The sequence below is a fragment of the Gymnoscopelus braueri genome, assembly GCF_963280865.1.
Source record: "Gymnoscopelus braueri genome assembly, chromosome: 18".
Taxonomy (NCBI): Eukaryota; Metazoa; Chordata; class Actinopteri; order Myctophiformes; family Myctophidae; genus Gymnoscopelus; species Gymnoscopelus braueri.
This window is the reverse complement of record NC_137618.1, coordinates 40,933,422-40,959,242: the sequence shown is the minus strand read 5'-3', so window position 1 is coordinate 40,959,242 and position 25,821 is coordinate 40,933,422. Positions and strand designations below refer to the sequence as shown.

Sequence of the window (25,821 nt, the reverse complement as noted above, 5' to 3'; positions counted from 1 at the left end):
CGAGGCGCTGCCTGTGCCGGTGTGAATGATGTAATAATAACTCACAGCTCCATTCTCTTAGCTTTTCAACCCACGGTTTTCCAATCCCTTTACAACAAGTAGAAAATAGCATGGCTGCTCCCTGCCTAATTCCTTAGGAACCGGCCGATCCAGTTTGATTCATCCCTCTCTTTTCTTTTCCTTTACAAACTTCGAGAGTCTTTCCTCCTTGACCCGCTGTCACGGCTGCAGTGGAGACGCTTTTTTACCTTCTATATCTCTGTTAAATGTTAAAAAGAAAAAAAGAGCCCACATCATTCTGAACCGATGCATTGATGTGCTTAATGAGAAGGTCGCGCATGAGCTGGAAAGACGCGCACGCAGCGGAAGAAGCGACGCACGTAAAGTAACCTACTTGAGATCAGATGTTTTCCTTATAACTTTTGTCACAGTTGTAGCCTTTTATATATGGTCGGTTATATATTGATCAGCAAGGCTCTTTATTTTTTTTATTGTAGGCCTATTTTATTTTCTATTTGGCTGTATAACTGAAACAAGACCAAACTGAGAGCCTATACAACACTTTTATTATTATTACCGGTTCATCATCATTAGGTCAAACTAAAATATTTTGACAATTATATATTTTTTGTCACAGTTGTAGCCTATCCTATGGTCAGGTTATATTGATCAGCAAGGGTCTTAAAGTGTATTGTATTCTATTTTATATCTGGTTGTGTATACTGAAACAAGACCACACTGAGTAGGCTAGTTGTAGAACTTGTATTATTATTACCGGTTCATCATCATTAGGTCAAACAAAAAATATTTTTTTAAAGGAAGGTGGAGACTTGTCTCCTTGACGGAGATCACCAGTTAAGCAGTGGCATATAAAGGGGACACTCACTAAGGTAAATACATCAATCAACTTTTTTTCCTGCTGGTTTGCTTGCTTTCTGATGTGATTATTGCTGTCACACTTAAAAAGAAAATTACTCTTTAAACCTATATGCATTGGCTATTTGAAAATAGCAGATCTACAAGCTCACAACGCGGCGCGATGCGACACGTTGTCAGCTTGTCGATCTGCTATTTTCAAAAAAATCTTGAAATAAATTGTGGAATACTTTGAAAAATTCGAACACAAATAGGCTACATATTATTTTATTTATGTATTTTAAACGCACTACCTGCAGAATATGACAGCATTCAAAATGATTTTGAAGTTTACCCCAATTATACCTAGGTGCTTCTTAGTAGACTATAGACATTGAAAAATAAATAGTGACCTGATGTTGATGTAATGTCATCATGCGTGTGTATAGGCCTACTATGTGTTAAACAGCACAATAAGCTCAATCCAAGCAACCTATCTGGATGAAAACATGGGCCCTTGTCTGTCAAATGGGGGTCTGCTTCTGACTATTACACTTTTTTAAATAAGTGGTTGTTTTTGCTTCTCCCAAGGAAATTGAAACTGCAAAATAACTATCGTTCTTTTGAGAGCCTTTCAGAACTTAACAACTACAATTATATTGTATAATGTTATAACTGAACTAAGTGACAGATGGTGGTGTTGTATTGACCACATTCGGGTGAAATCTTGCTATCCACTGTTGTGGATTTGATGAATTGTTATAAAATGTACTGCTTTAGTTTAGATGATGTGGATTGTGGACTGGACACACTGTGAAAGGCACCTACATTTTTATATTTTTAACCTAATATAAGTAATATTTGATTTGACAGGTGCATTTGAAAAATGCAACAAAGTTCTATAGAATTATGAATATTGGAAATTTAGAACCCCCAAGTGTCTCAGGATATTCTAAAGATGCTGCACAGTACATAGAACCAATAATACGATAACTACTGTAATTGAAACACTATACATGGTTCTAGAGAATTGTGAATACTGGAAATGTAGACCCATCAAAAAGTGTCTCTGAACATTCTAAAGATGCTTCACAGTACACAGAGAGAACCAACTAGAGCTGTTTCATGAAGCTTCAGAATGTCACAGACATCCTTTGGATCTTTGATGAAGCCCAGGATGAATTGAAGCTGTCCTGAACAACAACAAGTCTTTATAGTGTTAACAGTTATTGAAAATGTCCTATAACTGTAAGGCTGGAAAGGGTTAAAACAAAAAAGAAAGTCGTATGCAGCCAGACTGGCAAATGTGTCACACACATGCACATGCACTTCAACAGGTGATTTCCATGGATGTCACAAACTCTGTTGTGATACTTCCTTTTTTTGTATGACTTACAGTTGTCAGTACTGTTGCGGACAGTAACGGATTACATTTGCTTGAGTACTGTTACTTGAGTACATTATTTGAGTATATTTACTTAACTTTTTGGATACTTCCACTATCTTTCAAAGAGACATGTTACTTTTGGACTCCACCACATTTCTAGGACGGGAAAAAATGGTTTATCATGAATTAACCAACAATTTCAAATTGTGAAAATAGCAGATCTACAAGCTCACAATGTGTCACAATGCAATGCATTGTGAGCTTGTAGATCATTTCAAAAATAAAACGTACATTGTAATTGCACTTTTGGATACTAAAAGCAGGTACTTTTGAATACTTAAGTATATATGTTTTTAAAGCAAGTACTCCAGTACTTTAACTCAAGTACAAATTGGACAGAGCAACTTTCACGTGTAGTGGAGTAACATTTGACCAGGAGTATCTATACTTTGACTCAAGTACTGGAGTTGAGTACCAAGTGTCCAGCACTGCAGTGGGTTTGCTATACTGACTTCCAATGGGTTAAATGTCCGACTTGTAGCCTACTGGCAGCCAGCCAGCTAATTAATATTAATCCTTCATCAGTAGGCTGGATGATAAGTCCAGGAAGAACCTAAATCGGACACAATGGGATTCTTAATTGTGTCATTATAGTGTCAGCTGCGTGTGCTAATCAACGTCACATTCATAGTGGAAAATCTGATTACATTTTTAATATTTAATTGCCTAACATGGGCTTTCAAGTATATATGCAAAAAGTCACTAAGAACTTTTTTAGAATAGTAGTTTTGTAATTTAGTGCCCTTAACCACATTAACCCTGGCATTTTTTGGGCATGTCATAATAGGTCATTTACAATTTCTTTCAAAAGTTTTCAAAAGTTTTATTATTTTTATTTTTCAAAAATAGCTAAAATCTATAATCTCACAACGCATTACATCGTGAAGCGTTGTGAGCTTGTAGAGCAAATATTTTTGATATTTGTCATGAGCAAAAGTATATAAGGCCTAATTAATTGTTCTTGAAATAAAGCTTACAATTGTAGACTAAATACAAAATTCATGGTCTTCTTTATACAGGCTTTGTTTTTATAAAAATGTTTTAATATTACTAAACATGCCAATGCCATACTGTAGGTTACATCTCATAGCCCATGGGCCATTTGGTTTATGCTAATCTAGTAACCCCTTAAAGGAATAGTTCACCCCCAAAAAATATTTTTTTCCATTTATTAGTCACCCCATGGAGACTTGAATTCATGGATATATTTTAATTTTTTGTCGCATTCCTAAGCCAATAATTTGATGACCAGCGGACCGGGAGGCAGCGGTTCCGGTAGGAGACACAAAGGAGACTCTTTGTGTCTCCTACCTACCGGAACCGCTGCCGGTCATCAAATGATTGGCTTAGGAATGCGACATAAACAAAAAAATATCCATGAATTCAAGTCTCCGTAGGTTGACTAATCGATAGAGAGAAAAAGTCATTTTGGGGGTGAACTATCCCTTTAACTACCCAATAGTGTAGCTATTGTAGATACATTTGGTTGCTACTTCCCTAGTAAGCAACAGTAAAGTTCAATGACTATTTTGAAGCATGTATGTGCATTGTGTGACACCACATAACCAAGACCATTTAGACTTGTGTTTTATTGTAGTCGTTGACTGTGGGGGAACTCAAACCTGAGATTTTAAAAAAAGACAATAGAACTATCTGACTTGTTTATTTAATGCAGTGGTTCTCAAACGTTTTCATGTCAAGAACCTCCAAATTGATATGCATTTGGCCTGCAGACATTTGTGCCAGGGACTTCCAACCAGTGAAGACTTGTCAACATTTGTCTATACTGTATATTTTTCTGAAAATAGCAGAGGAATAGGAAAGGAAAAGAAAATAGGGCTTATTAAGTGTTTAAACTGTTCCTCATTTAGCTGGGGACCCCCTGGAACCACCTAAGGACCCCTGGGGTTTTCCCGGACCCCCCTTTGAGAACCAGCGCTTTAGTGCATATTATTGTCCAAAGGTGTGTGCTGTTATTTTAAAGAGGAGGATTCTATTGCGGCAAGCACATAATCTTTATGCCTTTAAGATTGCCATGTTTAGCTCATAAACCATCAACCTGCAACAATTACTTCAAACGTATTAATGTCCTGGTGGGATGAACTATTTCATGATCATTGTTGGTACATGAGATGGCTAGGAAACAAAATGTTCTATGCATAAAAAATGACAGAACGGTTTCTGTTTGACCCTTGCAGCGCTCCCGAAGCTATGGAAACAGAGGCCCCCGATGGCTACTGTGTTGGTAAGTCCTCACAAGTCCTTTTTTCTCATGCACTGCATTTCTCAGTACATTCTGTGCTGATAACTCTAGCTCTGTTGTGTGTCTGAGATGCATTGTGGTTGGAGAGTCTTAAAAGGCCAGTTCACATTAAAGAATATACTGAACGTGGCTACGTGCCTAAGCATGTGTGTGTGTGTGTGTGTGTGTGTGTGTGTGTGTGCGTGCATGCGTGCATGCGTGTGCCTGCATATTATGTTGTGTTGCTGTTCTATACATGTTTGGTGTCAATTATTACTGTAATTTGCCATATTTGGGGCTGATATACAGTATGCATCCATTATGCTCTGCAGGCATGCATACATTTTTCAATTGCTTTTGTTGCCCTGTTTAGTAGTGATGTGGACATAAATGAATGATTTGTTAATGTGCGTGTGTGTGTGTGTGTGTGCGTGTGTGTGTGTGTGTGTGTGTGTGTGTGTGTGTGTGTGTGTGTGTGTGTGTGTGTGTGTGTGTGTGTGTGTGTGTGTGTGTGTGTGTGTGTAAATGCGCGCGCAGGTGCACGCATATGTGTGTCTGTGTGTGCGTGAACTATTGCAAACAAACAAAGTAGAAACGTTACCTCTTCAACACGGCCTTATACCGCTTGCAATGCTTTTACCATTCGTTACAATAATAATAACGCTGATATCCCAAAAATGTTTTTATTTATTAATTTTCTATTATTGCACAAGACACTGTAAACACTGCTAGGGATTTTCCCCTATAGCGCAGCCCTTTTCCTGTTCAGCCCAGAAAAGTCTAGAAAACCGAGCTCAGGCGACACATCCTGTCGCTTTGCTCATTGTGGCTCTCCCTTGCCCTTTTGCTGGCTTCCTCTGGGCAGGTGTTTTGAAGCATTTCCCCGCCTGTCCTCCTTAGGTATCTGTATGTGTGCATAATGTGAACACAACACACAGGTACAGCTATACACAGTAGCTTCTTTGCTGTTGTTTATTACATCAGCGGGGACTTTCATGTCTCCGTCCGTCGGGGGTACACGTACACGCACCTGTCGGAACAGTCGGCAGGCGGGGTATGTACAGGGGCGATCTCCATCGGGGGTACACAATACACATCTGTCGGAACAGTTGGCGGGCGGGGTAGGCTATACAGGAGGCGGCGGTGGAAGGATAGGAGGCCACTCCATCGCTCCTAGTCCATCCGTGGGCCGCTTTTGAAATGAGAGAGCTAGAACAAGTAATCGTTTGCTTTGTTCCGCTAGCATGATGCTGAGGAAACATGGCATATATATATATATATATATATATATATATATATATATATGTATGAGGTTCTAGCCACTTGGACATTGCATTAGTAATGCAGGGTGTCATATACAGGACAGAGGACTCCCATAACCCATTAAGAGCTGAGGCGATTCTTAAAAATCCTAACAGTTTTTTGAAAAAAATCTTTTTTTCAAGATTTTTCAAAAATAGCAGATCTACAAGCTCATAGTGCGGCACTTGGTGCCGCACTATGAGCTTGTATATCTGCTATTTTTGAATAGCCAAATAAATCTAAAGTGACACAGATGCGTTCCAGGTCTTGATGGGTTAAAGGGATATTTCATAAAAAAAAGGAAAAAAATCTATCGATTAGTCACCCCATGGAGACTTGAATTCATGGATTTTTTGTTTGTCGCTTTCCTAAGCCAATAATTTGATGACCAGCGTACCGGTAGGAGACACAAAGGAGACTATTTGTGTCTCCTACCGGAACCGCTGCCGGTCATCACATTATTGGCTTAGGAATGCAACAAAAACAAAAAAATATCCATGAATTCAAGTTTTTGTCATCGATAGAAAAAAAAAGTCCTTATGGGGTGAACTATCCCTGTAATGGCTGCTGTAGAAGTTAGTTTATAGACACAGGTGTGTCTTGTTAGTGTAATATCCATCTAAGCATGCTCACGCTTAAAGGTGCCGGGGCAAAGTCACTGAAGCGTTTCTCCATCAGTAGTAATACCGTCAGCACGTCTAAAAAAGCTGTTCTGCTTTCTGAAGGAGCTGCATGTGGAACAGGAAAAGCTGTATCATCCTGCTGCAGTATGGCAGATGGGCCAGAGATTTGTTATCTTGCAGGCTTAGACGGTACCAGGTCCTCCCTGGTATTTCCCTCCACTCCCTCAGCAATAAGATTGAATGCTTTTGTTATTAACCACTTGCAAGTTGCATCCCTATTCTGGGGTGAACATTCAGTGAAAATAGGCGATTTATAAGCTCACAACGTGTCACATTGAGACGCATTGTAAGAGCTTGTAGATTGGCCATTGTCTGCAAAGATATTTAGTGTACAGCGAAAACAGGAGGGGGGCCTAGTATAGACCCCTGGGGACTCTGGTCAGCTAAGGTTTGAAATAATTAAGCCAACATGTAGGAAGAAGCATTATATAGTATAGTTTTGCTTTACCATTACAAACGCCTGACTGTGAACAGCATAGTTCCGAGTGTAAGTTAACTTTTGTCTGCAATCTGTCTCCTTCCCTTGTCGTGTGTAGGTGTGTGTAGGTGTGTGTTTGTTGGTGTACGTTTGGGAAGCTTGAGTTTGACAGGAAAAACCAGATCCCACACTGTGTGTGTATCCAACAAGCCAGAACTGAGTGCCCCGTCACTCAGGGAACAAATCGCGTACAGTCCCACATGCACTGCTTTTGTTCTGTGTACACGCTAGGTTTGTAGGTGGCTGCGAGTCTATACCCTTGATTTGATTTTTATGCTATTCATATAACCTCTATTCGCGCAAGTCTTTCGAGCCTGTTCTGAGTCACGAAATAATGCAGACCGGTCTTAAGTTCCGAGGGGAGATGACTCTTTGGAGATGCACGCGTCTCAATTCAATTCCATTGATTCCACTGATTGTGTCACCTACAGGTTTCCTTCTGTTTTCTGTGACTTGTGTTCCTTTCCACTCGCCAACACAACATAGTGAATGATCCCAGGTGGCCGTGTTACTCAGAATGTGTTTCCCTGAAGCCTCCGCTTGTCTTCTATCCAGAGCTCGCTGCTCGTAATACAGCATTGACTCAGCAAATGGGGGACGCCGCCAACGCCGGGCACAGCTCCCTTGCTGATTGTGTGTTTTTGTGTAAACACTTAAATTCTCAATGTCTGTGGATTAACCAATTAAATGCGGGGGAGTGAAATGTGTTCACTTGCTATATGACTGACTTGCTATATGACTGACTATATGACTGTATTTGACCATTATAAGCAAAAGTCTATCTATCTATCTATCTATCTATCTATCTATCTATATATCTATCTATCTATCTATCTATCCATCTATCCATCGACCCATCCATCCATCCATCCATCCATCCATCTCCTCCATCTATCTAGCCACTGCAGTCTGTCTGTCTATTAATCAATAAGAATGTGATTTAATATAACATCAGTGGGGCTTGGTGACAGGGAGATATAGTGTTAAACATTGCCCTTGTTCTCATACACTACATACTCCTTGTACAACAATTCCACAATATCACAACACTCAACAGACTAATATATCATAATATATGTTGGATATTGTTGTCAAAAGATGTAAGGTAATTTAGGTCAAATACTATATTCCCACTGTGTTATACAGTGTTATACAGGTCTTCTTTCACCTGCTGGATGAGGACCTCAGGCTCTCCCAAAATCCCTGATACTGTTGGGAACATGTCAAATTATGCCCATGTGCACACGCCATCCCAACGGTTCCAGTTTGTCTTTGAATGCTATGGAGCCATTTTATCCGCCAACTTTAATTCCGTGCTTAATGCTTTGAAAATAGTAGATCTACAAGCTCACAACGCGTCGCTTTGCGATGCGTTGTGAGCTTGTAGATCGGATATTTTCAAAAAGCCTAATTATGCGTAGGGCTGAAGTGGTTAATGTATGTTTTGTAATGATAATCAAAATCTACAAAGTAACTAGTAACTAAAGTTTTCAAATAATTGTAGTGTACAATATTTGCCTCTGAGATGTATAGTGGAATAGAAGTAAAAGTATTGAAAATTGGAAGTACTCCAGTAAAGTAAAAGTACCTAAAGAAATTTAGTAAATGTACTGAGTTACTTTACAACACTGCTTGTCGTCATTGAAATGTAATGCCAAGCGGAGACTTTTTTAGGAACACAAAAAAAACATAGCTAAATCAAACAATTGCCAGTGACCCCCCCCCCCCCATCGCGCCGAATGCAGACTTGGAAACAAAATCTCTTTCCAGTCATTATATATTTGGTCATTGTACCTCTAGGGTTGTCACGATTATAACATTTTACTTAGATTATAAATAATAATTATATTTCTGTTAGGCTTCGTAAACAAAAGGTGCACAGGGCAAATATGACAAATAACTTACATCATTTAATAACTTTATACAAAAAAAAACACGAATAGTGGAAAAAGCTGATCTACAAGCTGAAAATGTGTTTTAAGCTCGTAGATCGGCTATTTCCACTATTTAATTTTTTTTTTTGAAAATATATGAAGATTTTTCAACATGGAAATGATTATGACGATTATGCAAATGTTTTTTTAACGATTCACTCAAATAATTGCGACTAGGCGATTATATAATAATTGTGACAGGTCTAATTGCACCCGTCATATTGAGTGACACACACAATGACAGGAAATGTGCTAGGTTGGGAGAATTGCATAATATTTAGCAACTCATTGAGACAGCAGACAGACTGGCGGGGGTTGTTGACGATTGGTGCGAAATGCGTTGTTAAGTGACCGACTGTGTTTTTGCTTTGTTAAAATCCCCCCAAAATAGCATTTCCATGTGAACTGGTGTAACCAGCTAATGGTCCGCTGACCACTAAATGGGCCGCGGACCCCAGGTTAGGGACCTCTGCAAACAATTAATCAATCACGATTCGATTCCAATTCTTGGGATCACGATTTGGTTAAAAATTAAAAAAATATTCCCAATCAGTTTAATCCAAATTATTATATTGTTTTCATCTTGACTTTAACAATGAAGTGTAGCCTAGTTATTTCCGACAGCTCAAAAAAAAATCTTGGCTTTGATGGAATCTTAGATTAGGTGTAGTTCTATTTGATGCAGAAACACAACTTATGTTGTGTTTCTGCATCAAATTTGTTAATGTTACTTGCATCAAATACATTATTTTTTTCCAACACCCCTATGCAAGTACGCATCACTACTGTAGCAAAAACGATAGTATTCTGAAATTGGAAATGTGTCTGCGACAGTGAAATAACTTCATTTGGTGTAGGGCTGATACAACAGATATAACCCTACTGCATCTCCCTGCCTTTCTTTATTACTACATTATTCAATTCCATCTTTCAAGCGAAGGAGGAATGCACTTGGTTGCTGATGTCAAACAGCATCTTGGGGCATTTCTACCTTCCTGTGACTTAAAAGAACAATCCATTTACAGCATTATTCAAAGTTACATATTGTTGAACAGTTGACCATCGGAAACAAGTTCTATCTCGGATCGATTTCTTTTTCTATTGTCCTGAGTGAAAAGCACACCATATCGTTTATCCAGCTTAGATGTCCTATACCCCTTCAAATAATGTCAATTTTTAAAGGCATGTTCAGAATGTTCCGAAGGTGAATCTTTAAATGTTTTTTACAACGTATCATGATGGCATTCAAGGCTTTGGTGCAAGGGTCTAGTTATATATCTCCGCTAATCGATTTACCAGTGAGCCGAAGCTGTCAGTGCGTGCACTACAGTAATGGAAAATCCTTCATGACAAATCTGGGCCACTCCTGTCTCCAGGACAGCGCTGCCAAGGGATAGCCATGCAGCCTTCAGTCACCTGAGATTTCCTCCAACCCCGACATGTGCAACCCGAGCCCGGGCCCAGGGATTGTGTCGTGGACCGAGTCTCCTAGAGTGCCTCACTCAACGGTGGCCCGACGCAACAGTGACACAATGCCAAGAGGCTTGTCAATAAGTGGAGCTCTCATAGAGAATGGGGGGAAGATCCGACACTGATGTTCTTTTAATCAATTTTATTTTATTATTATTGTATTTTCATTAGCAGAATCTTTGAAAATATGTAGTTTTTCTTTAGAAAAAAAATCGAAATGTTTTCTAAAATAGCTGATGTACAAGCTACGTTGTGAACTTGTGAGCAAACATGTACATCTTCTCTTTTCGGAACATTTATAGAAACCTTCGCCAATAATGACGAGCACAAAATAAAGACGTACAGGTTAAAGCGGTTAAAAAAAAATTCCCCCACAAATTCCTCATAATTCCCCAAATTTAAAATGCAAAAATGCACCGTCCATCACATGCCTCCGTTACTAGAAACTTTAGGCGCTAGCGGTATCAGCATCTCAGGTGCTTTCCAGCTACCTCTCAGTTGTCGGGTCGCTCAAGGAGAATCTCTAATGGTGTCGTCGTGGGTGAATGGCAGCTCTGGCCCCACTGTGGTTCCTCTGGGATCTGACACCTGGGTCAGAGGGGGGTGTGCACCTGTTGCCACCGCATTGTTGCGGTGACCCTGATGGGGCCAGCCTGTAACGGGATAAGGGATTGGGTAGCTCTCCCTCCGAGTGGACACAGAGCTGAGCGGCCGGCCATTCGATCCGCGACGGCAGGATATTAGGATCCCATAGTGTATACTGTAGGTGTTTTTTTTTTTAGCCAGGAGCCTTGACCGTTCCGCGGAGCGGTATGTTGTTCGGCTTTGAACCAGCTGACCTCTATAGTGACCATTCAGGTTACGTCCACAGGGGCATGTGAGTGGAGATGAGGAGAGATGTGGAAAAGAAGGCACTTAAAGGTAAAATGAGTCTTAAACAGCTCTATGTTCTGATAGTAATCATTGCTATAGAGTGTCACCAGCTCTTTAACAGAAGAGACATCTTTATGTCGGGATACAAATTTCAACAAATCAGGCGATAGAACTCATACAGGATATAAGATAAACAATTGACATTGGAAGTGATGAAAATAAATTACTACGAATAATTAGAGATGGAGAGACCCCTGTTACCGAACAAACACTCTATATAGCAATGATAACTATCAGAATAGAGCTTTAACCTTTTCACAAAAAGTTTAGTTTTAGCCAACAAATATCACTTACAGCAAACTTAAAGGTAGAGTAAGTGATATTTTCTTTTTTGTTTTTGGTTAAAAAAGGTTAAAGTACTATATTCTGATAGTAATCGTTGTTACAGAGCGTTTGTTCGGTCACAGGCATCTCTCCAGCTCTTTAGTAAACAGAATATAATACATTTTCAGCTAGGTGACACAATTCAGGCCAATCAGGAGAGAGCACTGAAAATGTATTTTCTGTTTAATAAAGAGCTGGAGAGACATGGGAGACTCATTTTACTGAACAAACACTCTATAGCAATGAGTACTATCAGACTATGAGCTACTTAACACTTATTTTAACCAAAGTAAATCACTTACCCTACCTTTAAGACAGGCTTTGTCATGTGCGGTTTTGTTTTACGAGACAGTGAATCCATACTTGTTTTACAAGTATACAATCAGACAAACCATCAGACTATGTTGGGAGTCCATGCCATGTACTGTACTGTGTGATCTTATTGTGTTTGAGCTGTGCTGGTTAGGCTGCCATGTGTTCAGACATTCCACAATTCCACAGGTGCACAGGTGCCTGTGTAAGTGGGCTTGTGTGAGGATAATTCAGAACTTATGTTTGACTCAATCCAAGATTTGGGCCTTTGGCATCTGTTGTGCACATGGTCGCGGCAAATTGTGAAAGAAAAGGATGTAATCCAGAGAAACGGATTGTTGTAAATGAATCATTACTGTTTTATCTGGGTACTTTCTTTGTCCATCGGCATTTGTATCCCAACGGTTAACCTCAAATTCATAATTGCAGTGGTAGAGACACTGTCTGTCTGTCTGTCTTTATTTTAGCTTCTGATTTCATTTCTGTCAGTCCACCTGTCCGTCTGCCTTTGTGTACATCAGTCAGTCTGTCAGTCAATCCGTTTCGCCTGTGACATGATACGAGAACGGGGCGGATAGCCTTCACAGCACGACAGCTAAAGTATCCTATAGAGTGGCCGAGCGTATGCATACTGGTAGCCTACCGCACTGTACTTTGAAGGACACCGTTCCCACCTCTCTCTGACTGTTTGCCGTCTGTCTCCCAGGTAACGGCGACTGCTCTCCCAGGAAGGAGAACTCGAGAATGCTGGTGGACCTGTCGACGAGCGCGCCCAACGGACAGACAAGCCCTCAGGGTCCTAAATCCCCAGCCGGTGAGTCCTTTCTCGACACTAAGACAGATGCATTTGGTGTGGAAGGACGCACACGCTACAGTAGACGGGTGCATGTGTGCTCCAGTATACCCACCCACACACTGGCATAGACTTGCAGGCTTCTCGGCACAAAGACACTCAGGCGTAGAGACAGACACTCACACACACACACAGACAGACACGCACGCACAAACACAAACGTGTATTACTATACGTGTGAGGACGTAAAACTTATGTTAATAAATGTCATTTTTACCTTTTGTTTGCCATTTAGAACTTAACCCTAAAGCCTGAGTTATCACCAAGAATAGCCGATCTACAAGCTCACAACACATCGTGCTGCAACGTGTTGTGAGCTTATAGATTGGATAATTGCGCAACACAACCAAGTATAAATCAAGCATAACTCCCAATCCTAAACCCTAAACCTAACCTCTAAATGGCTGATCCTAATCCTAACCCCAACCTGAGTCTTTCCCAATTGTAATCCTAACTCCCCAAATCGTTTTAAACCAGAAAACAAGCACTTCTCTATTGAGGACATTTGGCCTTTGCAATTATAGTAATACAAGTACACACGTGTACACACGCACGCACGCACGCACGCACACACACACACACACACACACACACACACACACACACACACACACACACACACACACACACACACACACACACACACACACACACACACACACACACAGTTCACCTACACACACACACACACACAGTTCACCTAAGGTAACAGTATTAGCTGACATTTATTATAATAAGCAGTAGTGATAGACTGTAGCAGTTACTGTGCAGAAAGCCTTGGTTACCATCATGGTGCCTGTCACATTGACAATTATTCCCTCTCCCTTCCCTGAGCTACACTAGGATTGGTTTATTCCAAAAAATGCATGTATTCACAGTTTGATTTGTAAAAGAAACATTGTCTTAACCACTTAAGCCCTATTGGTATTGGTGTACAACAAATATTGTGACATTTAGCGAAAATTGCCGATCTGCAAGCTCACACCGCGAAAATTAAGGCCCGGCCCTAACTGGGCTATTACCATACCTTTAGGCCCGAAAGCCCCCCCAAAACGAAAAGGTGTCACTGTGTACTTAAGTTCCTCAAAGTCACGCATCCAACAAGCTTTAAACTGAGCAGATTGGACCTTCCGTTCCAGAGATAATGGCCAAAACATCTTGAAAACGGCCACTTTCGCCAATTTTCGATCGCCGATTTTCGATTGAGTTTAGGCCATTGTCGCCCGTTTTTCTTTGATATCACAGGCTAGGAAGGTCGGACGGCGACAAACTAGATACCTGAATAAAGTTCACTTTGAGCTGCATCCAACACATCTACTGCCATTTCCATCGGCCTTACCGCTAGGTTTAACTTTCTTTTTTGGGGGTAATACATTTTTTTTCTTTCTTTCTTTTCTTTTTTTTCACGGAACCCGAGGCTCGGCCCAGCTCGACTAATTAGCATAGATTTTGCGCCCGGACCGAAAACGTCGGGTAGGGTCGGGTATAGGGTCGGGTTCGGGCAGAATTTGAGAACTCTACTAGAAGTAGCCCTATAGTGGAACACAGTGACATGTTTGGCCGTGTCACCGTGAGCTTGCTAAGTGAGCCAAAAAAGGGAAGGAAAGTGAGAGGGACGGGGCTAAGTGAGAAAAAGGGAAGCTGGTTTCCCACAAGGTCAGAGATACAAGGAGCGGTGTAAGGGCCTGGTCCCACGGGGAGATACTTTTCACAGATAAGAGCTGTTGTCATCCCGGAGGTTGCTCAACACGATTTGTTTTCTGAGCTTTTGTAACACAAGACGAACCTCATCTTCTGATGAAAATAAGCGCCGGGCGGTGTCAGGTGTCGTACCGCCAGCTCCTGAACTCGCCCGCTTTGAAGCAAATTGTATTTCAATAGTCGTGGTAGTGGCGCATTCTTTCTGGCATAAACATACACTAGTGTATACAGAGAGTAGAATTACACCCTGCGGCATGGGTGACAGATAGTTTGCATATAAGATCAGTAGTTCAATTACGCTTAAAAGAATGTGCTCTTCATGGCCACTCTTTACTTTTAATTGCACAACATGAGCATTAATGATGTGTTTTTTTTTTGGGGTGGGGGGGATAAATTGTGTGGGCCACATTTAAACAATTATTAATTCTTCTTCACATTTTTTGAATAATTTTTTCCTTTACTGTATATCTACACTACAGTAGTTCATAACCAACATCCTAGGGAAGCCCATATTTCTTCTAAACCATTAAAGGCAGATTTTATGAAGGCAATTGAGAACAGGAATGTCAGGTCATCCACATGTCACCCTGCATACCACATGTATGTATCATGACTACGGGGGAAATGCACCAGCACCACCCATGTTGCATGACGTGCTCCTCAGTGATGGCACGGTCGGACCGACAAACACCTCAATAGATCAGCCACCTCTGTCTGAACTACTGATCTATGTAGCTCTGCTTATGGAGAAAGACATGGAACAGGGTGGATAATATAGGGATGTCTTATATCGCTGCTGTCGGGCAGAAACCATGTATTTATTCTCCAGATTTTAACTTTTTTGTGTTTTTTGCGTAAATTAACGCCCTACTTGATCATACTATACAGCAGGGGAGCCCACACTTTTTTGACTTGAGAACTACTTTTAAAATGACCAGCTCAGCAAGATCTATACCCACCCAAAACATTATTATCCCATTGCTGAAAATAGTTAAAATGTTACCTGAGGGGACTTTGGAATAGTGGCGCTGGCGTTACATACAGTATAAGACAAACGCACTTGGAATGGGAAATAGAGGGGAGAAATGGAATGGATTTTTTATATCACACAAAAGCATCAAAAGTAGCAGATCTTTCTGTTTTTGACTTTTGAATGGAGTTATGAGGTTTCCGCCCGACAGCGACGATATACACAAGAGTAACATTTCTTTGGTGTTGATTAATCAATATTTTAGCAGCAGTAACAAAGACATAATTAAGAATAGCAACAAGTGTAAGCAGAGCCATGTTTGGGTCTGCGTCGCGTTGCCAGGAACTATGGCGTGGGGAACAAACCACCTGTAAGAACAGCTTTGTGGGGAAAGGCCCTTTTTTTCAAAAGGAAAGGCCTCTTCCACGTCTACTCCGAGGAGCTTTTTGAGTGACAGACGCATTCTGAAGTGAATAGAGCCTCGGAGCTCGAGGGGACAAGGGAATGGATGCAGAGGGAGATGCTATACGCTTTGATGTGTTACTACCGCGTTCACGCTCAACCTGTGATTAATACCAGCGAGTCTCACAGATCTCAGAACAGGCTGGTCAGGATCAGGATGGGCTGGTCTCAAACGTCGTATAGATGGAGCCCGAGATCAGGTTCTCCACACTTTGCCCAAGAATGTGTGGAGCCTCCTTCAGTTTGCTCTTTTGACTCACAGAATAATCTTCGGATAATAGCGAGGCGTAAGAAATGTCACGTCTTCTCAATGGCTGATTCTGTGCCAATCAGAAAGCAGCTGTCAGGATAAGGAGTGAGGCAATATGCAACCACACGTGCATGCAAGAGTGCGTATATGTTTAACCAGCGGTGGAAAAAGTACTCAAATTCTTTACCTAAGTAAAAGTACCGATACTGCAGTATAGAAATTACCCTGTTACAAGTAAATGTCCAGAATTCAAAATTGACTTGAGTAAAAGTACAAAAGTATTGGCATCAAAATGTGCTTAAGTACCAAAAGTAGAAGTACTAAAATATTTGAAAATAGCAGATCTACAAGCTTGTAGATCGGCTATTTTCAAATAGCCTAGGTATAAAATAGGGCTAAAGTGGTTAATGTATGTTTTATAATGTAATAATTTATATCTGCCAAGTAACTAGTAACTAAAGTGTTAAAATAATTGTAGTGGAGTAAACGTACAATATTAGCCTCTGAGATGTAGTGGAGTAGAAGTAAAAGTGTTGGAAATTGGAAATACTCAAGTAAAGTACAATTACCTCAAAATTGTAATTAACTCTCTCAGTGCCAATGAAATAAAAAAATATGTTGCTACTGTGCCAGCAATCTTTTTAAAGTAAAAAAAAGTGCTCAGGAGCCGAGATAAAGCCTTTTTCAGTAATAAGTTAAACAAGAAGTGAATGGAGCAGCAAATCTTCGGATCACGATATCTTGGGTTCTGAACATTCTTCAAAAAAAAATAGCCTTAGTTCATATTTCAGCTATTCTAAAATATCTGCAAGCTCACAACACGTCATATCACAAACTTGTAGATCTGCTATTTTTGAAAAATCTTGAGTTTCAGAATCAACTTTATTGTCACATCACTTAGTCCATGAGCCAGACAAGATTTCATTATCGAAAGAGTGGGCAAAACCAAACCTATATTAAATTGTTCATAGGGTCAATACGAGTAAATAAATATATGATAACCTTTCCACAGGAGCAGCTTTTTCATGGTTATCACACATTTTGTTATTTTCCCCATACGTACATGACAGGTGAAAAAATGACAACATTTTAAAAAGAGTTATCATAATGAAACTTCCTGAGTTGATTACTTACATGAAGACAATGATTTATCGTATTACAAGTTTTCTGAAATTGTATATTTAAATATGCAAATTAGGCATTAGGAAAATATGCCCACATTTGCATAACTTTCCAGAATCAATATTGGAACATTGGACAAAGCCAGAGTCAACATACTTATTTCATTTTGTTAAGATGTTGGAGTCAAAGGTTTTTAACGAGGGAATATTCAATATCTGGCTCAATTTTGGGGCTCTGGCTCATGGACTAAATGCCTAATTTGCATATTTAAATATACAATTTCAGAAAACTTGTAATACGATAAATCATTGTCTTCATGTAAGTAATCAACTCAGGAAGTTTCATTATGATAACTCTTTTTTAAATTTTGTCATTTTTTCACCTGTCATGTACGTATGGGGAAAATAACAAAATGTGTGATAACCATGAAAAAGCTGCTCCTGTGGAAAGGTTATCATATATTTATTTACTCGTATTGACCCTATGAACAATTTAATATAGGTTTGGTTTTGCCCACTCTTTCGATAATCATTGCTCAATTTTGGGGCTCTGGCTCATGGACTACTGGTTTACAGATGTAAAGAAGTGGGTATAATTAGTTTTTTTGCATAAGCTACATCATTTTATTTGTGTTGGAATATCTGTGTGTGTGTGCGTGTGTGCGTGTGCGTGTGCGTGTGCGTGTGCCGTGTGCCGTGTGCGTGTGTGTGTGTGTGCGTGTGTGTGTGTCCATTTTGTGTTGCACCTGCCACTTATGTGTAAATGCCACACTGGCGACTGGTAAGTGTGGACTGTGGGAGACGGTAAATACTTTACAGACTCTTCTCATCACCCTCCCATACCCCTTCTTCCTCTCTCCTCCGCCCACGCCCACACACACACACACACACACACAGCCTCCTGCCCTCCTCCAAGAGTCCCTCCCTCCTCCAGTCATCCAGCCGGTCTCCCACTGCCAGTCAAGTGGAAAGCCACAGGGCCCGAGCACCTGCCTGCGTCTGACACTCCCCTTCTCCCCAGGGAGAGCCAGCCAGGAACCAGACCAGCCTGTTTCTGACTCTCTCTCCATTTCTCTCTCTCTCTCTCTCTCTCTCTCTCTCTCTCTCTCTCTCTCTCTCTCTCTCTCTCTCTCTCTCTCTCTCTCTCTCTCTCTCTCTCTCTCTCTCTCTCTCTCTCTCTCTCTCTCTCTCTCTCTCTCTCTCCCCCCCCTGTCAGTCTCTCTTCTCTCCCTTCATCTCTCTCTCTCTATATATACATGGGGGGTCCATCCTGTATGGCCCTCTTCGTAGATACACCTACACTGTACACTGTGTTACTGTAATGGTTACTCTCAGAGTCACACATGCGTAAATCAACACTGAGTAATTCATTGTGTACTAGACCATACCCGTCGGGGGATACGAGCATGGTCCGCTTGATTCACGGAAGTGGCAACACCCTGGCGCTTGTTTCACACACAAGATTTGGGAACCTGGGAGCCAGCTAACACAAAAACGCTAATAAACAGCTGATATTTGGGAAAAGCAGAAAAACAGGCTTCGGTGTTCCGTGCACATGGTAATGGTCAATGGCTGTGTGCAAATGCAGATCAATTACTCCAGCCACTGAGGAGAACCGGGCAGAAGAGATTTTGGGCACAGGATGATGTATCAATTATCTTGTTATCGACTCCCCCTATAGTTGTGGCCCATCCCAGTCCAGCCAAGATCAGCCCAGTCCAATCCATGTAAGGCTAGATCACATACAGGAGCTGTATTGTGGGCCGTATAGCACGATATGAATCCATAAACATAGAAATAAACCATAAGGGAGTTCCATGGGGTCCCCAGGATGAGTAGCCTATGTATGTATTACTGCTATTCAGATCATAGGTTTCACTCTGTTGACCTACAGCATATTCTGTAGCCTACTAAATCTAATCTAACGTCAAGGCTCTCTTATGGGGGTCCCTGGCGCTATTATCTTTTCAAATGGGGGTCCACTGCCTAAAACGCATCAATTCTGGGGTCCTTGATATGAAAATGTTTTGAGAACGACCGATTTAGCACATTCAATCCGGGAACGCATCTACGAGTGTCTTCTAAATCCTAACAGGTTTCTGAAAAACTTGCTATATCTATACAGTACATGTTGCTATATAAGTGGTGCTGAAACCTTTTCATGTCAAGGACCCCTAAAATTATATGCATTTGGCCGCGGACCCCCATCTCAAAATATGTAGTTCCAGGGGCCCCCAGAAGCAAATATTTGAGTTACAAATGTTTGCTTTAAAAGAATTATGCATTCAAAGATTTGCACACATTTTCACGATTTAAAAAAAAATTGCAGATTTACAAAATAGCAGATCTACAAGCTCATAGCGCGGCACTCGGTGCCGTGCTATGAGCTTGTATATCTGCTATTTTTGAATAGCCCAAAGTAAAAAATAATGGTTATAGCTAAAATCTTAAAATGACACAGATGTGTTTTCTGGATTGAATGGGCTAAGATGAAGTCACTAAACTCTCGCTGTTCTCTTCCCTCCCAGAGCCGACAATCAAGCAGGAGCTTGAGGAGGAGGAGGCGGACAGGAGCAGCACGGCAGCGGAGGACATGGTCCACAGCGGCGAGGAAGGCTCAGGGCTGGAGGAGCCAATGACGGACAGCCCCAACAACCAACAGGACGACGGGATGTCTGGGCGGGACGAGACGGCCGAGGCAGGAAGTGGAATTCCCAACGGTACGTGATTAATTATCAAACTAATTGAATTTAACAGCACTTAATTAAACTAATCAAATTAATTGATTATGACCCAAAAAAAGTATTTTAATTTAACACGTTTTTTCGGGTTTTTTTGGAGGGAGGAGAGGGGGGTTAAATTTGCTTTTTAATTTGTTGTATTGTAAATAGCGAAATTAGCAGATCTACAAGCTCAGTGAATTTGTACATCAGCTATTTTTGCACGACGCCGTTGTAAATTTGGTTAATCAGTCTTATCGATTTTTTGATATATACATTTTTTTTAAGTATAAAAAACACGCTTCAGGATTATTCAATATATTGTAAAAGTAATCAATAGAATAATCTCTAAGAAAATCATCCATAGTTGCAGCCCTAGATGTGAAGGAATGAGTCACGTACGTATGTGGAACGAGCAGGTCCTCCTACAGCCCACTTATCTACTTGAGAATCCTTTTCCCTTTTGTAGAGTGAGTCACTAATCAGTTATCTGTTTTTTCTTTTTCCTTGGGCGTGGAGAGGTTTTTAGCTTGTTTGTTCAAAGACAATAGTTCAGGCACTGGATTCATTATCAGGGTACAAAAAAATCCCCAAAATCTCCCGCAACCTGTTCCTGAGCCCTTTCAAACTGACGCCACGCCGGCTCCGGTCGTCACGGCATCGGGATCGTGTTTCGCTTTTCTAAACGGCCGCAGATACAAGAGGAAAAAAAAAGAAAAAGATGCGCTTCAAGAAGAGAGTACAGTAGTTATGTACCAGACAGTGTTCCTGGATACAGACAACAAAGGGAACAATAGGGACGTGTGTGAATGAATTGGATAGTAGCACTTTTTTTTTTTTTTTTTTTAACTCATTGTTTGCCATTCAAGTTATTTTGAATAAGATAATCATGTGAAGTGTGAACAAGTTGACAACCTACTTTCCTGGCCTTGTCCCACATTCTTTATCTTTATCACAGTTTCAATTCCGTTAAATGAGACACGACAATTTGATTCAATTCAATGCAATGATTTATCCTGAGAAAATGTTACTTCTCAAGCACTTTCTCAGAGCCCTGAATGTGCCCAATGCCCAATGCTTATTGACTGTTATTGTGACTGATAGTTTCTGGCTTGGGGTGGAAGTGACTCCACACTTGCACGCACATACACCTATACGCACACCCATGCACACCCGCCTACACACAGACACACACGCACACATGCATGAACGAGCGCACACGCATACACACACACGCACACAAAAGGAGTGCTCTGCAGAAAGGTGGAGATGTGACAGAGCTGCTGCAGCTTCACCTTAGCAGCAACGGCATTCAGAAGTTATAATAAACCAGTGGCATTTAGGACAACGTGTCACTTTGAACACACAACATCCGATTCGATAACGGCACTTCAATTTCTGGCAGAAGATGCTCTCTGACACCCATGAAGTGGGTTTTATTCTCCTTCGGTTTTTAAAGGGCAAGACCACTTTGGGTTGTGTAGTTACCTTGCCATGATGTAACTCCAAAGGTGGACAAGAAATCAAAAATTATTGCTCCAGTGATTGATTGATAATCACAAATTGATAATTCAAAATATGCTCCTCATTGTCTTACATTGTACGCTGAAACAGCTCTCAAAGTCACTCTTTTAGCACATAAAAGAACGCAAACAAAGCTGATTCAGACAACATAGAACATCACCAAACCCAATAATTATTATAAAAATGTCACCTTCCTGTTGATTTTACAATTTTTATTAGGAAGAAAACCTGGAATGAACTTCAAATAGTAAAATCTACAAGAAGTTAACATTTATATTTAAAAAAAACTATTAGTACTGGGTCTGGTGATGTTCTATATTGTCTGAATCAACTTTGTTTGTGTTCTTTTATGTGGTAAGAGACTGACTTTGAGAGCTGTTTCAGCGTACAATGTAAGTCAATGAGGAGCATATTTCTAATTATCAATTTCTAATCACTGGAGCAATTATTTTTATATATTTTTATTTCATTTCTTGCCCACCTTTGGAGTTATATCATGGCAAGGTAACTACACAACCCAAACCTCTACCAAATTGGTCTTGCCCTTTAAATCCTATCCGTGCATTTATTTTTAACAACAACAAAAAAATAAAAAGCTAGAGATAAAACTGGTGGAGTTAGGTCTGTAATGAATAAAACGTGTGATGTCTGACTTCCTGTGTGACTGTGTAGGTGACAGGCCTTTCCAGTGTAACCAGTGTGGGGTCTCCTTCACTCAGAAGGGCAACCTGCTCAGACATGTCAAGCTGCACACGGGAGAGAAACCCTTCAAGTGTCCCTTCTGTAACTACGCCTGTCGGAGGCGTGATGCTCTGTCCGGACACCTGCGCACGCATGCAGGTCAGACGCTTTGCCTTGTTTTTTTATTGGGTAGAAAAGGAGTTTCAAAAGCAACAGCAAAGGTGAGAAAGAAAGCACTGGAGCAGCTCAAGGTTCAACTTTATTTGTCAACAATACCAATTACAAAGTAAAAGGCGTGGAATTCATTGCGCACTAAAAACCAACACGATGTTAAAGACTCGTGTCAAATCTGTGTTAAAAACTAAGCTGCTTACATAAATAAAAACATCTATATAACATGTCTAAACTAACTAAAAGTGCTCGGACGCTGATGAAATGTGTTGAATGTTAGTCTGTCCGTTTGCACTTAGCAACTTGGCATTTGAATAGCCTGAGCTGTTCCAGTGCTTTCTTTCTCATTTTTTTTTTCTTTTTTCTTTTTTGTTCTCATCTCCTTCCCCTTCCTCCTTCTCTTCCTCCCTTGGCCACATGAATCTGCAAAATGAATGCTATATGATATTAACACTCATGTCATATCACAATATTACTATATACAAATTCCAGACTATATCTAGTATTATATCATGATACTGATATAATTTCAATACCAGCCCTACTTTCCAGTGTTTCACACATGAGGAGCTAGGTGGTGTATTCATGGCAGGCGTGAATAAAGACACACAGACCTGCCACACATATCCTAAAATGTCTTTTAGAGTATATTAGGAGTACTTTTTGTGTTTGCGACTACACACACTCTTCTACTATTGCTTTATCTGTCACACCATCATTCAAGCCTGTGGGTAAACACTTTAAGGCTCTTCTTAAAGGTTTAATGACATTCACTTTTACACCACATTCAAAGTCTTTGTCCAGGTCCTTCAAAAGTGTACAAAAAGTTTTAAGTGAAAATTCAATTCCAGTGATCCATGGCAGGTGTTTTTCTCTCACATTTCTAAAGCCTTTTCAACTGCAATGAAAAAAGAAATCTTTGCCTGCGGGTGTCGCTGGTGAGGGATTTTGCCTGTCAATCATCGCCTCTGCTCCGCCCCCCCCAAAGGAAAGGATAGGGGAGGGGAGGGGCGAGGAGGAGAGTGGGCGGGATTAATCGACTGTGACCTCACTGTCGAAGGGCCAAGCTCAGATTACTTTTCAGCCTAGTTATTCAGAAAACCCCAGACCACAGAAAATCCACTGAATGTTCTAAGTTCAGGTTTTTTGGGTGTAATTGAGGTCATAAAACCCCAAATAAAACATTGAAAATAAAAAAAGTGAAAATGAATGTCATGCCACCTTTAAATCAATGACACTAAAGTTATCTCGTGCTTTATTGGGAAGCTCAAAGCTGTTCCTCTGCATGCCAGGCTTGCATACAGTAGCAGGCAAATGGCCATTTCAGCATTTTACTGCACAGCACGGTGTTAAAGATGTTGTGCTTATTTATTTATTTTAAACAAAACAATTATTATTTTATTTTTTATCTTATTTTATTATTGTGTATTGTTATTTCTTTGTTAAAAAGTAAAAATTCGATATTTTTTAAGTAATCATTGTTTGTTCAGTAACAGGGTCTCCATGTTTCTCCAGCTCTTTAGTAAACAGAAAATACATTTTCAGGTGGGTCACCAATTAGGAAAGACCACCTCATTTATCAGCTTCAGTTTTATAACGTTCCAGTTCCGATTTTGTCTGCTCATTTTCGTTTGTTTTGTATGCATTCTCTCTCCTGATTGGATAACATTGGGATCCTGACCTGAAAAGGTATTTTCTGTTTACTAAAGAGCTGGAGAGACGGGGGAGACAATTTGTTTTGCGATTGTCTTGTTGAAAAGTGAAAGTGGTTAAGTCTGTCTGTGGGTTTTGATACATATTTAACCAAAAACGTATTAACGACAGCTTGTGACCAAATAAACAACTGCATTGGACACATTTGGACCTATTGGAACACTAGGTTCTTCTTTTCCATTTCCTGAAGAGTAACAGCTTTGGACACGGTTTCCGCCCGACAGCGCCGATACACACAGAGATATATATCAACGTTTCCCTTAATAGGTCACTCTAGATGATCTGGGTCTGTGTGACCCATGTGCCTGCTTATGTCAGAGGCAGCAGAGGCAGCCGCAGTCGACCACAGGTGCCTATAGCAGGCTCCATCTCTTACAGTTGGATAGATGCGACGCCAGGTCTTCTCTGTTTCAGTTGTGGTTTTGTCACCAAGGACACGTTTTTCTCAGTTGCCTCGGCTCGCACTTCTTATAGGGAGGAAACTCTGTGTGTCTATAGAGAGATGCATGGAGCTCTTTAACTGTAACCCACTTTCCTATCTGGGTGTCGAGAGGGGTGGGGGGGGGGCGTGTCCTCCTGTGAAGTGCCTTTTGTGACAAGACCCCCTCGTCTCTCAGTCCGTGGCGGTGGTGCCTTCCCCGGGGTTACTCAGATGCAGACATGATTTTGTTTTGTAGGTATACCTATAGAGGGCTAGAGGCAAGTGTGTGTGTGTTTGTGTGAGTGTAAGCACATTTATCTCTACATCGCTGTTCTGAGTACACAAATAATCTCAATCCTTTATAGGAACTCAGCTCGCTCTCTCTCTCTCTCTCTCTCTCTCTCTCTCTCTCTCTCTCTCTCTCTCTCTCTCTCTCTCTCTCTCTCTCTCTCTCCTCTCTCTCTCTCTCTCTCTCTCTCTCTCTCTCTCTCTCTCTCTCTCTCTCTCTCTCTCTCTCTCTCTCTCTCTCTCTCTCTCTCTCTCTCTCTCTCGTCTTCCATGAGCGATCATGATGACCTTTCTTTTTCTCGCTCGTTTTCACTTCCTTTTCTTAATCGTGCTGAATTCATTCGCCCGGCCTCTCCCGTGCACCTTTTCATCAGTGAAAGTGTGTAACTGCTAACTCCCTCAGATAAGGCAGGTGGTCTGATCCAGGGAAGTACAGCACAGTATGTGAAGAATGTGGTGGACGGAGCTGGCTACGGCTGCCTCGTAAAATGACCTCTTCCCTTTGTCTTCCTGCATGGCGCTGGCTTGGCACCGGGCGGCATCTGGCGCCCTGCCATCGAAACAGGTGTAAGCGCAGAGAGAAGAGGGAAGTAAAGCATGGAAAGAGAAGTTAGGCGTGGAAACAGATGATAAAGAGCAAAGAGAGTTGCTGCAGAACAGAAGCGGCGACAGGAGGACGATGTGCTTGAATGCAGCCCTGACTGCCAGCGTGAATGCTTGCATGGAAAGACAACATCTTTAGCGGTGACGATCGCACAGAAAAATTTGTTTAAGAGTAATTCTGTCTGTCTGTTAATCGGTCTGTCCAAAATGATCAAGAACAAACCGAAAGTTGATCTTCACTTCTTCACGGATGCAAGAGCACAACGTGGTCAATCGGGACTGATCAGGAATCGTTGTTTTGTTTTGTCTCTCTGTACATGATTACAACATGTACAGTGTCATACTGCAAGATCTTAAAGCAGT

General features: G+C 40.9%; 1 protein-coding gene across 1 annotated transcript; it reads left to right on the top strand.

The window, feature by feature from the left end:
* On the top strand, window positions 1-25,347 carry ikzf2 (IKAROS family zinc finger 2; the record flags this gene model as incomplete). Its single annotated transcript, XM_080412242.1, has 7 exons — window positions 1-380; window positions 819-890; window positions 4,501-4,547; window positions 12,687-12,794; window positions 19,866-20,057; window positions 22,254-22,421; window positions 25,259-25,347. Exons 3-7 carry the CDS (start codon window positions 4,514-4,516, stop codon window positions 25,345-25,347), a joined length of 591 nt encoding a protein of 196 aa, XP_080268368.1. The 5' UTR covers window positions 1-380; window positions 819-890; window positions 4,501-4,513.
* Window positions 25,348-25,821: the final 474 nt, after the last annotated feature.